We start from the raw sequence: 15843 nt of genomic DNA, 5'->3' as shown, positions 1-15843 counted from the left end.
GAGTCTGTAACCTGAAGCGTATTTAACCCGAGGTACCTCTGTAGTTTTAACACATGTGCTCTGAAACCCAACCTAGGCTGCATTCACACTGCAGTTTATTCAATTACCCTGAGGATTCCTTAATTGCTGCATCATATTATAGCTTTCATATGACGTAAAACCCACTTCTGTAAAACTAATGGGATATAGTGCGTGTTTAGCACTCATTTCTGTGTTATTTGATCCCCTTAACCCAAAAAATAAAGGGGGGCAAAGTTACGAAATTTTGGGCAGTATGTCAGCATAGTGTTCTTTCCTGCTGTTTTCATGGGGGGAGGGGGACATGGGGGCAACAGAAGCATGTGTGTGAAGAAGGCTGGGGGAATAGAAAACTGTCCAAGGTTGTTCATTGTTGTGTCACACCATGGCCATGGGTGTGAATGAAATTCAGCATGTCATGCCGGTATATTGGTTTAAAAGCCACAAATTCATAATACAACAGGTACTGCAGTGTGAAAGAATCATTAGAAAACAGGAGAGAAGTGTTAGCATTATAATCAAGAAAACTAATGCAATATTCTCCACCTCTGAATACACCCTGTGCTCTTGCCCTCTGCCCCAATACCTCCCACCAGAATTTTTAAAAATATTTGTCATATGCCATGTTTGGTAAATTATTATGAAAGTAAATGCTAATGGTAACAAAATGCTCCAAAATTAAGTTCACAATGCTTCTATCATATTAGTGCTCAAAGGAATGACTCCATTGACATGAAGGTAGAAATCCTGCGACCAAGAAGAGTGGTAAAACCTGAAAAACTGCCGATATGGAGTTCACAGATATACAGTGCTTTGCAAACCTCAGGTATCTATGTAGCGGACCACCTGCGTTCATGGCTGTGTTTTGGCAAGGGGCATTGAAAAGCCACAGTCTACCAGCTTATCAATTTATAAGCATAAAATACAATAGATACATTTTCCTTCTGCAACCATACCAGTAATCAATTTAAATTTTCCTTGACACTTGGCATGGAGCGCAATTTAAAGAGGGAACATACAATTTATTTGTTTCAGTTTCCTAAATCTTCCCTACATCAAACATCCTAAATAATGATAATGTACCTTTTTGGTATTCACTGTCACCAATAACCTTTAGTCTAAGTTCGTTCTCTGTAGCAGTGGTTATTCAATGAGCTGCATTAATATTTAGTATTTTATACTATTTTTATCACACATTTTTTCTTTATGTGCTGAAATACTACATTAGAGCTTCCTAAACTGAACTATGCACTGGCTGCCAATTAATTTTTGGGCCCAATTCAAATGCTGGTTTTGACCTATAAAGCCTTAAATGGCTCAGAACCAAAATACCTCAAGGACCATCTCTCCCCATATGAACCCGCGTCCTGTGATCATCTTCTGAGCTCCTTCTTCATGTGCCCCCTCCATGAGAGTTTCGGAGGTTGACAACACGAGAACAGGCCTTTTCTGGGGTGGATCCTCGCTTGTAGGATGCTCTCCCTAGGGAGGCTCGCCTGGCACCTTCGTTACAAAAACTTTCCCCTATAATCAGGCATTTGGCCTTTAACTATATGTGGCCTTTTTCAAGAGGGTGGGGTGTTTCTAATGTATTTCTCTGTCCTCTTAGTTTAATGTACTTATGTGGGATTTATTGTTGGTTTCATTGGTTGGTTGGTTGTAAGTTGCTTTGGGTTGCCCTGGGCAGGATAAAGTGACTAGCAAATTTAATAAATATATAGTAACAAAAATAACAATTCCCCAGCATCAAAATAAGCTTCATTGTCCCTTTGTCCTTTCCTGTGTAGAATTCAAACTGTGAATATCCAGCTGAGAACATAAGAAGCCTCCCCACATCAAGTCAGACCTTTGGTCCATCTAGACCAGAGCTTTCCAAACTTTTCATGTTGTTGACAAACTTTTTAGACATGCATCATTTCATGACACAGTAATTCAGTTTTACTAGCAACCCAGAGGTAAACGTGCCCCTTTCCAGCCCTGGGAGGAGAGCGGGGAGCATTTGCGCGACACGCCAACACACTAATGTGTCACACAGTTTGGAAAGCTCTGGTGTAAAGAATCAGTCTCCCCTTCACTGCCAGCAGTCTCTGTTTTTCCTAATTAACTTTTGACACATTATCCCACTTCCTTTTCCCTCATGTGTTGAGTTTTCTCAGTTGTAAGCCTGCAGGCAGGGCCAAGTCTATTAATTTTTCATTTGGAATCTGGTACAGTGATAGACATAGTATAATCCACAGGGGATGATGTTGAATCTTTTTTAAAGTCACCTAATCTAGGTTGGTTTCTCAATGGGCCCATGGGCAAGAGACAATAATTGCTTTCTCCCCAACCCTACACTCGCCCCAAAGGAAGAGCACCAAAACCCCTCCTTCGCACTGCACTATAACAAAGCCACCACTTTAGAATTTTAACTCTGAAACCTTTCTCTCAATGCCTCCGTCATCCCTTGGCAGCAATGAAAAGTGGGACAACCGTCTTCAGAAACGGTTGTACTCAGAATTTGCTTCTGTAGAAATGTCCAAAATACTCACAACTGATAATTATTGTGAAGACAGATGGAAGAAGGGACTGGTTTTTAAAAGTGGAGCTCACTCTGTATCAAACCTTCATAAAGTAGAGCATAGGTACGTAATCCCAGTGTTGATCAGCAACGACTATATGGAATATGTTTATTATAGATAGAGAAATTCAAATAAGCATCAAACCAAACATAAACTATGAAGCTGTAACATGGAACTATTTTTATTTTTATTAAAATATTAAAGATTCAAGGCACAATCTAGATCTCCTCCCAGTGTCAACACAGGTGAAGAATGGGGACCTGGGAGCAAAAAGGTTAATGGCAGTGAAGAAAGGTTGGAAGGAAAAGGATTTCCAGCACAAGAAAATCCTTTCTCTTCCTTGGCTACAGATGTAAGATTTTCAGAAATGCTGAAGGCACAAAAAATGGAAATGTTGGAAGAGACTGAAACATAAGAAACAAATAACTGCATATGAGTGCAAACTTACTTTACGACATTAAGAACATAAACAACATTGTGTATAACTTTGCACATAAAAGCATACAGTGGTACCTCGGGTTACATACGCTTCAGGTTACATACGCTTCAGGTTACAGACGCCGCTAACCCAGAAACAGTACCTCAGGTTAAGAACTTTGCTTCAGGATGAGAACAGAAATCGTGCAGCAGCGGCAGCGGGAGGCCCCATTAGCTAAAGTGGTGTTTCGGGTTAAGAACAGACCTCCGGAACGAATTAAGTACTTAACCCATTGTACCACTGTACTATATGATAGACTAAAGGAGTAAAATGGTCTTCATTTTATTGAAACAATAACAGCACATACTAGGCGGAGCTGCTACACCCAACGGCTCCTATCTTAGTTTTTACCAGTTGTGGAAATGGGATGGGGGGGGTGCAGAATAAAAGTTGAAAACAGAAACCATCAGCAATGTAATAAACAAAAGGAAATGTCTATTATGTGGATTTAAAAATGGTCTCCTCTCTTTACCATCGGCATTTTCTGGAAAAAGAAGAAAGTTCAGAAACCTTAACACCTCTTTTTAGTCTAACAATGGGATAGTTAAACAACAATCCCTGTTGCAAACTGCTTCCTGATCTCTGAAAGGAAGGGGGGCACACCCAGTATCAGCCTCTAGTTTAACAGATCACAGGATTAAAGAATACATGTGTCACCTGCAACAAAATGTTGCAGTGTGAAGTGCTTCTGTTCAGGATTCCAGGCACTTCATTCTATTTCCTCTTCCATTTTCCCTTCCCAAGCAGTCAGTCCTCGTTCCATGGCAACAAAGCATGCTCACTAGACTGGGCATTGGGGGGGTATCCCCCTAAGAGTTACTTAACATCTATATTGTTACGAGTTTTGGAGGGGGGCTCATTCCCCTAAGTTCCTGGGTGGCAGCTCCTCCCCACAGCTCCTGGATTTAGTAAAAGTTAGAATTAATCAAGGTTTGATTAAACTTGGCCAGACAGGGAAACCCCCTGGATTTAGTTATGCCAGGGGTAGGCAAGGTTTACAGGCCATGGGCCGGATCACTCCCATGGAGATCGTCCGTGGGCCGGACTGGTGCAGCATGACGTCAGAAATCGCATCTGCACATGTCCGCGGCGCCAGAAATCACTTCTGCACATACCCAGACACCAAAAATCGTGCCTGCACAGAAGCGATTTTCAGTGTCTGGACATGCGCAGATGCGATTTCCGGTATCTGCGCGGGCGGCTCGGTTCGGGGGCGGCTTGTGTGCTGGTAAAACCGTCTTCGTGGGCTGCATCCGGCCCATGGACTGCACGTTGCCGACCCCTGAGTTATGCTAAAGAGTCACGGTGGCTAAGCAGAGCTGGCTGGCTGGGCCATTAGCAGGGGACAAAAGCCAGGGGTGGCCATTCAGGAAACCACTGGAGAACAAAGGGAAGTGGTGCCCCTTCTTGGCTGGGTGCTAGTGGAAAGAGGAAAATGCAAGGTTTAGGGCTTCAGCTTTGAATGCCGTAGGCTTGGGGAGGTCCTTGGAGTTGGTTGGCAGCGAAAAGGAGTAGATGGGGCAGAGGTCCAAGTGAGCTGGGCAGGACTAGCTGGAACAAAGAGACACAGAGGATGGCTTTTTGCTGCCCTTTGAATGCAATGCTACCCTGAAGGGGGAAGCCAGACCCCCATAGGATGTGAATAATCTGCAATCCCTCCATCTAAGTTCAGGTTGCATATATGTGTAAATAAACCAAATATCATTTAAAAAACCACCATAGCCTCTACTGTGCCTCATTTTGGAACTCCCTCCCTGCAAAAGCCAGACTGGCTCCTTGTCTGGCAGGTAACGATTCCCACAAGAGGAGGTGGACTCTCCTTCCTTGGAGGTTTGTTTTGAAGCAGAGGTTGGATAGCCATCTGTCATGGAAGCTTTAGCCTAGATGCTTGCATTGTGGGGGATTGGACTAGATGCCACTTGGACACCTTCCAGCTCTAAGATTCTATGGTTCTATTATTTATATTACTTTCATTTCATTTTTTGATCTTAGTTTTTTTGGGGGGGCGGGACTAAGATCATGGCCACTGGTCTCATCACCTCCTGGCAAATAGAAGCGGAAGAAATGGAGGCAGTAAGAGATCGCCCAGTCTCAAATTTACCATTCTTGGGCAAGGTGATTGAGCGCGTGGTTGCTAAACAACTCCAAGCACGCCTGGAGGATGCGGACCATTTGGATCCCTTCCAATCGGGATTCAGGCCTCACCATGGGACTGAAACTGCCTTGGTCGCGCTGGTTGATGATCTCCGGCGGGCTAGGGACAAAGGTGAGAGCTGTTTCCTAGTTCTGCTGGATCTCTCAGCGGCCTTTGATACAATCGACCATAACATCCTTCTGGACCGTCTAGAGGGGCTGGGAGCTGGGGGGGCACTGTTATACGGTGGTTCCGCTCCTTTCTCCTGGGCCGTGTCCAGAAAGTGGTGGTGGGGGATGAGTGTTCAGACCCCTGGGCTCTCACTTGTGGGGTGCCTCAGGGTTCTGTCCTCTCCCCCATGCTTTTTAATACTTATATGAAGCCGCTGGGAGAGATCATCAGGGGGTTTGGGCTGGGTGTTCATCAGTATGCAGATGACACCCAGCTCTACCTCTCCTTTAAATCAGAAGGCAGTGAATGTCCTGTGTGAGTGCCTGGAGGCTGTTGGAGGATGGGTGGCAGCTAACAGATTGAGGTTGAATCCTGACAAGACAGAAGTACTGTTTTGGGGGGACAGGGGGCGGGCGGGTATGGGGGATTCCCTGGTCCTGAATGGGGTAACTGTGCCCCTGAAGGACCAGGTGCGCAGCCTGGGAGTCATTTTGGACTCACAGCTGTCCATGGAGGCACAGGTTAATTCTGTGTCCAGGGCAGCTGTCTACCAGCTCCACCTGGTACGCAGGCTAAGACCCTCCCTGCCCGCGGACTGTCTTGCCAGAGTGGTGCATGCTCTAGTTATCTCCCGCTTGGACTACTGCAACGCGCTCTACGTGGGCCTACCTTTGAAGGTGACCCAGAAACTGCAATTAATCCAGAATGCGGCAGCTAGACTGGTGACTGGGAGTGGCCGCCGGGACCACATAACACCAGTTCTGAGAGATCTGCATTAGCTCCCAGTACGTTTCCAAGCACAATTCAAAGTGTTGGTGCTGACCTTTAAAGCCCTAAACGGCCTCGGTCCTGTATACCTGAAGGAGCGTCTCCACCCCCATCGTTCAGCCCGGACACTGAGATCCAGCGCCGAGGGCCTTCTGGCGGTTCCCTCATTGCGAGAAGTAAGGTTACAGGAAACCAGGCAGAGGGCCTTCTCGGTAGTGGCGCCTGCCCTGTGGAACGCCCTCCCAGCAGATGTCAAAGCAATAAACAACTATTTTACTTTTAAAAGACAACTGAAGGCAGCCCTCTTTAGGGAAGTTTTTAATGTCTGATGCTGTACTATTTTTAATATTCAGTTGGAAGCCGCCCAGAGTGGCTGGGGAAACCCAGCCAGATGGGCGGGGTATAAATAATAAATTATTATTATTATTATTATTATTATTATTATTATTATTATTATTTTACTTTCTTGGGCTCCATCATCACTGCAGATGGTGACAGCAGTCACAAAATTAAAAGACACCTGCTTCTTGGGAGAAAAGCAATGACAAACCTAGACAGCATCTTAAAAAGCAGAGACATCACCTTGCCAACAAAGGTCCCTATAGTTAAAGCCATGGTTTTCCCAGTAGTGATGTATGGAAGTGAGAGCTGGACCATAAAGCAGGCTGATCGCCGAAGAATTGATGCTTTTGAGACTCTTGAGAGTCCCATGGACTGCAAGAAGATCCAACCTCTCCATTCTGAAGGAAATCAGCCCTGAGTGCTCACTGGAAGAACAGATCCTGAAGCTGAGGCTCCAATACTTTGGCCACCTCATGAGAAGAGAAGACTCCCTGGAAAAGACCCTGATGTTGGGAAAGATGGAGGGCACAAGGAGAAGGGGACGACAGAGGACAAGATGGTGGGACAGTGTTCTCGAAGCTGCCAGCATGGGTTTGACCAAACTGCGGGAGGCAGTGGAAGACAGGAGGGCCTGGCGTGCTCTGGTCCAGGGGGTCACAAAGAGTCGGACACGACTAAATGACTAAACAACAACAACATTTCATTTTAGATTTCTATTTTGTATTTTAAATTATATGATTCTGTCATTCTAAGCAGCACCTGGAGTTCATGCTTGGCAATGTCCCAGTCTGCCATCGGTGCTGACTTTGGTGTGATCCTGCCCAAAATCGGTGCTGGTGGTTCTGCCACTTCTCCGCCATCAGCAAATTCTGCGGTTTCACAGCATATTGCCAGCAAGCACTAACAGGAGTGGAAAGGTTAATGCATATGTGCCTATGTGTCAGATAAATATTTTATTGCACCACCTCTTCTATCCCTTTGAATCTTCCATCACACAAAGATGAAGCAGAAACTGAAGGTAATGAACAAGCTGCTGGCACAGATGTATAACATCATTTCAGCTCCTTAAATTGCTTGTAAGACTGGATACCACCAAAAGATATTCCCAGAGCATTTTTGTAAGCTGGCTACATTGGGGTGGGGGTGGCTCACAACAAAATTTCTGAATTTTGAAAATAAAAGAAAAAACACAACCTGGGATTTTAGGAAAGGGAGGCAAGGATAATCCTTGAGGATGCATCTGTTGTTTCCCCAAGGAATGCCCTAGGAAAGTGCCGAATTTACGTATAAGTTAAACAAGCTGTAGCTTAGGGCCCCACTCTCTTGGGGGTCCCCCAAAAAAATTAAAGGGGAAAAACTGGATGTACATTTCCAAAATATAACATAAAAAACAAATAAAACCTAAAATCTAAAGCAACAGGCTTTAGATACCTATTAGGTCGATAAATTACCATATAGCATATATTCAACACAAAAAACAGCAACAATTTGTTGTTGACAAAGGACAGCTGGACATATAAAGGGCCCCATCACCCTCAGTAGCTTAGGGCCTCATCCAACTTAAATCCGGCCCTGCCCAAGGATATATGAGAAACACCTGGTATAATCCTGCTTATGGTCAAACTACTTGTGACAGTAAATGTTGAATTTCCCCAATCACAAATAAAGCAGGAGGAGGGGGTGTAATTTGAAGTACAACAGGGGCATGCGTGGTAGGAATGGTGATTCTTCATCTTCACCTACACAGCCCTAGCCATGTGATTGGGTTAAGTCTGCATTTAAATACACTAGCTTGCCCTTAGTGTTCTTCCATATGTTCAGATAATGTCAAAGAAAAATCCAGCAATTCCACGATTTGTCCTTATTGTCTGTAAGCAGACATCATTCTGTGAGAGGGCAAATGGCTTGTTGGCTGCATGACCTAGGTAGTACAAAGGCTTTATTTATTTGCAACAACTATGCTTTAATTGATGTGTGATTATCAGTGTGCAGATCTGCGAAGGAAATACATTGTTTACAAAACGGGAAAATTAATTTAGTTAAAAAATCATCATTTCCTTGGTGATTTAAAAATCAGTATCTCCTGAATAGTATGGAAACGAAGAGCAACAAACAAAAGGCAAGCATGAGGCAATGGTTCAAACATATTCTTAGTCTCCAAGAACCACCAACCCCCCATGTGGGCATAGAGGAATCTTCAAGTAGGTCCTGAAGAATCCACTCATTGAGAGCAGTCCCCAAATGCAATGCTAGTGCTGTTCAGAAAAGAGCATTATGTGTGTATGACCCCCCCTTTCACTGCTTTCTGCCCACACCAGCAGAAAACTGGTTAAGGAGATCTGACGCTCCAATCACTTCTGAACTTATATCTTCTATGGTGGAAGATTATGAAAAAGGGTGGCACCAAACAGTCAAGCAGAAGAGGGCCGGGAGATATATTGATATATCAAGATGTCTGAAATAAGGATGGAACCATGTGGAGGTGAATGAATAGACTTAATAGATCCAAATGGACAATGTTGGCCTTGGTTTCAAGATCTACAAATGTTCTTCTTTCCAATAGTTATAGAATTGCAGTTGACCTACCTCAAAGCACTTGGGATTGCTATGTTGCCTTGAGCCCCACCACTAGACCATCCCTTTAGAAATACGTTGCCACTCAGTTGGACGTAGAAAGGGAGAGGAAATACAGTTTTAAGGAGTATCTTAAGTGAGTTTTCTACCATCATCAAATCCTCAATCCCCACAGAAATTAGTTGTCCTCCAGAACTGCCAGAGAGGTTGTGGGTTATCTAATAATACTATCATAGAGTCACTGGGAAACACAATGCGTTCCTCCCAGCACCAAGAACTTGGGAAAACCTTGAAACTTGCAAGCACTCTGCTCCACCATTCTCCTTCCGTATGCACTGAGATGTGTTGACCACAGTCCTCCAATCAACTATAAGAAACATCCAGAACCCTATGAGAAGTCACGGGACTCAGTGGGAATCACAGGAGGTGGTGAGGGGGCCATGGTATTTGCATACACAAACTATTAGATTTGTAGTACATTATGTATTCTTGCTACCTCAGAGTGTAAGAAATGGCTTTCAAAAAGGCAATGGATGTTGTATTTCTAAGTATGCATGTAAGTGCACATGTGTGTCAGAGCTAGCCAGAGCATTAGGTAGAGAGGTGCATGCGCCTTGGGCAGGTGGCGTTGGCTGTCACAAAAAGACAGCATTGTCATTTTTACAGGCAGGGAAGAAAAAAAACAAGGGTTTTCATGGGATTTCCCACTCAGGTACAAACATAATTTTGTGACTAAGCACCTTTTCTTGGCTGGAAGCAGAGCTTCACTTTTGCTAATACAGAACAAAAAATGATAGCCCCTTGCCCCACCCCCCACCAAGCCAAGTCAAGGTAACCCAAATTATTTTCGCACATGAGGCAGAAAACCATACAAGTGCTTCTCCCTGGCAACAAAAATGCAATAAGGAATTAAACAACTGGCTATTTGCAGCCTTTTCATGAAACCCCAAATCAGCTGGTGTCAGTTGGGAGAAGGAGCCATTTGCTGCTCTGCCAAAGGAAGCAAATTGTCTGGGGGGTGTTTCAATTTAAATATCCACCATCCAGCTTACATGGGGATTACATGCCCAAGTAATTCAGTCGAGATCCAGCAATGTGTTCTCCAGACCATTCACTGGGCCCAAGAGGGACCCAAGCACAACTACCACTCAAGCGTCTTGCAGCCACACTGGTGCTCACAACCTCAACTTCACTCGCTCCCAATAACCACAGCAAAGCACTAGCTTCCCTCAAACACCAGTGGCTGCCCTGCCCAGGGCAACTTTGTGTGTGACCAGCAAGACACTTTTCCCATATGTGTGACAACCTGGTCCTATGCCTCTGAAACAACTCCCAAGGCACCGGGGGAAGGAAATGGCATTGCTAAAATGATGTAGAGGACAGGTGCTGTGGCAAGCATGGAGCTCTTTGGTGGATCATGCATCATTTTTCTATGACCATGTGGAAGGCTCACCAGTAATCTAATCACCAGTAATCTAATTTCTATACTGCTTTATATTGTTAAGGAAAAAACCTCAATGTAGTTTACAGCCTACATTAAAACACCAAATAAAACAATCCAAAATAAAACAATACCAAAGAAAGTCAGATATAAAGTATACATAAAGATTAACAGGAAACTAAAATATTATACATTTCAAAATAAGACATTGCAAAGGAGGTCAGCCACAGAATGTGCATTGCATGCAGCAAAGTTAACAAAAAAAAATCTGAAAAACGGTAAATCACGATTAGATTAATTGCCAGGGGCATTTAGACAGACAATACATTTGACAGCACCAAAATACTGAGTGGGAGAAGAGGGCGGGGGCGTCTCCCATTGTTTCGCCGCCACCTATTCTGGGTCTCCCGGTGTTTCCAGCCGGCGCCGCGCAGGATTCCGAGGAATCCCCGTCCAATCCAGAACCGGGCGTCGGGAGGCGAGAGGCGGCGCGGAGCCTCGGAGGCGAAGCCCTTTCTGGCGCGTCCCGCTTTCCTCACCGAGCAGCCACTCGCTCAGCTGGCGGCGGCGGCGGCGGCGGGGAGCCTCGGAAGAAGTCTGAATCGGCAACCCGTCGCCCTCGGGTTAACTCTTCCGCTGCCAGAGCCGGGCACCGGGACATGCCCCGGGGTCGGGTCCCCCCTGCCGCCTCCCCAGTCTGACACGTGACTACACCCCCCCCCCCAAAAACACCCCACATTCTTTTCTTTTGCAGGGCGAGGGAGCCGCACTTACGCTGCTGTTCTCGCCGGTCCAGTGCACCATCGCCTGGTTGTGCGCCGCGTCGCCTTTCAGCACGAAGGAGGTGGTGAGCAGCGAGGCGGCCTCCGGAGCTCCCCCGCCGGCGCGACCCCGCAGGCCGCCCGCCTCGTCCCGCGGGCTGCCGCGTCTCTGGCGCCCGCTCCGGTCCGGCGGGCGCGCCGCCCAGGAGGCGCCCAGCGCGAGCAGCAGCAGCAAGCGGAGCGGGGCTGCCCGGCCGGACGCCCCTCCGCGCGCCCCGGCAGCCGCTGCTGGCGCCATGCTCGGCCTCCGCTGCGCCGCCGCCGCCGCCGGGCAGGGATGCGAGTCTGGCAGGCGAGGCGAGGCGAGGCGGGCGCGGAGGCGGAGGACGGCAGGGAGCGAGCCGAGATGGAGGCGGGAGCGCGGCGCGGACGCGCGGCGTGGGAAACAACGTGCCAGCAGGGCTTCCACGCCCAGGCGAGGCGCAGCGCCGCCCTCTGCCGGCCGGCCCCGCCGAGACCCGGAGCCCGCCCGCCCGCCCGCCTTCCCCGACGGCTGCTGGCAAGTGGACGGCGGCAGCCCCGCGCCCGGCGCCTCCTCCGCCTCTGCTTGCCACCGAGGGCAGCAGGATCCACAGGGGCGGCTCGGCCCGTCGGGGAAATTCGCTGCCTCCGCTAGAGCCACATTTGGGGCCGTGCGGGCGCCTCACCCGCCCCGAGCCAAGGGAGCACAAAAGAAGGATAACGATGCCTATTCATTCTAGTTTGTCCTCACTCCGGGTGGGGGCCAGATTACCAAAGTCCGCCCCTGCCCCCACCTCAATGGGATTTGAAATCCAGTAAATTCCTAGGAGTGCCCCTGTCCGTACTGAGTAAGCCCCTCAGCCCCTAAAAGCAGACGAGACCAACTTTTCAACATTGGGATAATGATGTTGTGATACGGTAGTGATATATTGCAATGTTGAAAAGCAGAGGGAGGAACAAGCAGCATTGGCCCCCGTCAGAAACTGGGGTGCAACCCTCAAATCTCCCCCCACCGCCATAGGTGTCAACGTTTCCCCTTTTTTAAGGGAAATTCCGTTATTCCAAATGGGATTCCTTGCAAGAAAAGGGAAAAGTTGACAGCTGTGCCCGCCGCCAGCGCCTGGCCCAGGGAGGAGGCAGCAACAGGCAGAGAAGGAAGAGAAGGCGCAGGCCAGCCCCAGCCACAAGACACAGTCGGGTGAAGGTGCCATCGCGCTCTGGCCCTCAGACCGGGCCTGCACAATGTTATGATACATCACCACACGGGCAGACTTCAGTAATCTTTCATAGCAGGGGTGTCAGCCTGAATAAAATATTGAGGGGGGCAGGTAGGCCCCACCTCACATCATCATAATTTATTACGGTCAAAGACCAGCTTGAACCTCACATAATTTATCACATGCCACGCCACCACCCCCCATTTAAATGTCAAAGCCCATCAACTTTGGGGGGCTCAGCCTGCTCAAATATTTTAGGGGGAGCAAAGGGACCTCAGCCCCTAGGAGTTGGCTCCTATGTGTCATAATATGGCATTCTGTGTGAGGCCAAAATTTGGTTTCTTCAAATGAATCTTCTCAATTATGGATTTTCTTAATTTTGTGACCCCTTGGCTTGGCACCCTGTGCCAAGGAACCACCTGCACCACGGTAAATCCAGCGCTGGTCCCCACTGAAGTGGCTGTCAGCAGACGGACTGATTCTAAAAGTAGTTACCGCCTGCTCGGTTCAGAATGCAGCTAGTTCTTCTAATCCACTGCAAACTCGCCATAGGCATCTGGTTTGTATGCGGTTCTGTAGTAGTTGGGACTTTCGCCTGATCTGGCAGCCTCTTATTCTGTCATTGAGAGACAGTACAACACTACAACAGAGTGTTGCTAGCTCTTTAAAAGATTCAGGGCCTGAAGACATCTCATTTGTTGTCCTCCCTTCCATCATTGGGCTCAAAGCGGCATACGTGTCTCACCTGTTTTTAACCATAACAGCCCTCCCAGGTAGGTTATACCAAAAGCAGCAAGGGTTGGCATGTGACTCTGTGATGCCCACAACAAGGTCAGATCTATGATCAAACAAACCCAACACAAACAGGACTCTAATACATATTCTGTGGTGCTGTACTCTCAAATGTGATAAGCATATACAGTACAGTTGTTACAGTAAGATAGACTAATGTCGTATAAAATATACAACTCACTTCATAGATATTGCAAAGAAGTGTGAAATAGTCCTGAACAACAGAGTTCCAGTTCAGTACAATATATTTTTCAAGTTGCATTAAACTAATGTAATTCCTCCTGCTACAACTTCCATCTCCAAAAAATAATTCCTATAATGCATTATTTCCATTTAATATCAAGCTACAACATAACTATAATCCATTAGCACTTACCATCTGAGTGCTAAACAGATTTCAGCAATGACCAACCCAACTCAATCTTTTTCCTTTATATCACCTGCTTTTCACAATATTAACTGGAGGAAAGAATGATTGCAACTTCAGACTAAATGAATTTATGCCAGCCTTAACAGCTGCTCTGTGAATAAGACAATCAATAAAGCATTTTAAAGAACCAGCCACTTTTCTACATGTGTTTGTAATTAAGTATGTGAAAGTAGATGTTACATCAAATAAACCTCATTACAAATAGGCAAATAAATCACATTTTCCATTCATCCCATTAGGGATAACTGTCTACAAAGTTTAAAAAATCCAAAATGCTTCTCTTTGGGAAAATGGAGCCTAGATACTTTTTCCTTTATGAATAGATGCATGAACTTGTTCAGTTGCTTTCAATCTTATATCTTCAGGTTTGTGGTTACATTAAAAAAAAATTGTTTTAATAGAGCCTCAAGCCCCCATTTGTAGCATAGTGATGATAATGTAAAATTCAGTTAAAGTACTAGAAAATGTTTGTGAAGAAATAGTGAAATAAATAGCTCCACTTGATCAAGGTGTCTCATTTTTCAGTTATGCTGCCCTCATCCAGAAGCTCCCCCCCCCCATTGTCATAATCTAGCAGAACAATGTCCATATGCTTATTGGTAACTCCTTTGCCCCAAAACTGAAGGTACTTTAGCTGTGGACCGTGGGTGACCTGCTCACCAGTAGGACATATTGAAAAGGCCAGGCACATGAATCTTTATTAATTTATATACCCCTTATATGCCAAAATGGAGAGATCATTGGTAAAATTCAGGTGTGGGAAACATTTGGCGCACCCTCTCTCTCTCTCTCTCTCGATGTTGCGGAACTACATGCTTACTGGGGTTGATGGGAGTTATTTTATTATTATTATTTATTATATTTGTATACTGCCCTATAACCACAGGTCTTGGAGCGGTTCAGAGTTGTAGATCGACATCTGCAGAGCCCAGGGTTCCCCATACCTTGTATGAGTGATTGGCAGAGAGATTAGCATATTTCATTGTACAGTACAAAGTCCCCTGGAGAAAGTTGTAAAAGGAGGGATAGCTGTCTCTTGTATTTCTATTTTTAAATACTACCAGACTGCTATACAGTGGTACCTCGGGTTACATATGCTTCAGGTTACATACACTTCAGGTTACAGACTCTGCTAACCCAGAAATAGTGCTTCAGGTTAAGAACTTTGTTTCATGATGAGAACAGAAATCGTGCTCCAGCAGCGCAGCTGCAGCAGGAGGCCCCATTAGCTAAAGTGGTGCTTCAGGTTAAGAACAGTTTCAGGTTAAGAACGGACCTCCAGAACAAATTAAGTACTTAACCTGAGGTACCACTGTACTAACAAACTTGAAAAATAGGTTTCAGCCTAGTGCATCTTGCATTTCGGAATAAAATAATATGTCCACACACTGCATCTTTAAAATTTATTTTGAGCATTTATACCCTGTTCTCGAAGCTACCAGCATGAGTTTGACCAAACTGCGGGAGGCAGTGGAAGACAGAAGTGCCTGGCGTGCTCTAGTCTAGGGGGTCACGAAGAGTCGGACACGACTAAACGACTAAACAACAACAAACCCTAATCTTCTTCCAAAAAGACTTCCAGAGTGAAAGCCCTCAGGCTTGCCATCTTACAAAAACAACATGCAAGGGGAAAGGGGCAAGGAGGGAAAAGGAAAATGCATACACAGGCACCAGTTCTTAGATAGTGGTTCTGATAATGAGCACCTGGACTATAACCAGCTCAGGGGCAGAAGGTGCCTGATGCAGCTGGCCTTTCAGCAGAGCTGGTGGAAGGAGCCCTGCTTCCCATCTCTCCCACTGAGGGAGCCTGGGGGAATGGTTGATGGCAGGTGAAAAGGGCCCCTCCAGACAAACGCAAGCGTGAGTTGATCTGGCATGTTGAGAAGGCCAGTTGTGGGCGGTCATGAGATGATCCTTGCTGTGGCTGGAGCCTGGTCAAGGAGCACAGAAGAAAGTGGTATGTGAATGCAACTGAGAGTAACAATGCACTGGGTTTCCACACTGGAAGTTGCCATACATGGTATCTCCCGTACAGCTCCTCTTTTTCAGAGGATTTTAGTCTGGGTGGATTTTTTTAATTTGCCAAAATGCCCGAGTTTTTGGAAACAGAGCCAGAAAGTGTGCATGAGAGTATC

The 15843-nt window shown here is 46.2% G+C and overlaps 1 protein-coding gene across 1 annotated transcript in view; it reads right to left on the bottom strand.

The window, feature by feature from the left end:
- The window catches only part of SORCS2 (sortilin related VPS10 domain containing receptor 2), a gene marked incomplete at its 5' end in the record, with an annotated part of 136868 nt that extends 125322 nt beyond the window's left edge, over positions 1–11546 (bottom strand). Inside the window, one exon of the mRNA XM_081015136.1 lies at positions 11262–11546. Within this exon, the coding sequence (XP_080871262.1) occupies positions 11262–11546 (285 nt within the window). The remainder of the gene's footprint in view (positions 1–11261) is intronic.
- Positions 11547–15843: the final 4297 nt, after the last annotated feature.

Source organism: Podarcis pityusensis (genome assembly GCF_964106645.2).
Source record: "Podarcis pityusensis genome assembly, chromosome: 7".
NCBI classification, from domain to species: Eukaryota; Metazoa; Chordata; class Lepidosauria; order Squamata; family Lacertidae; genus Podarcis; species Podarcis pityusensis.
This window is presented reverse-complemented; position numbering and strand designations above follow the sequence as displayed.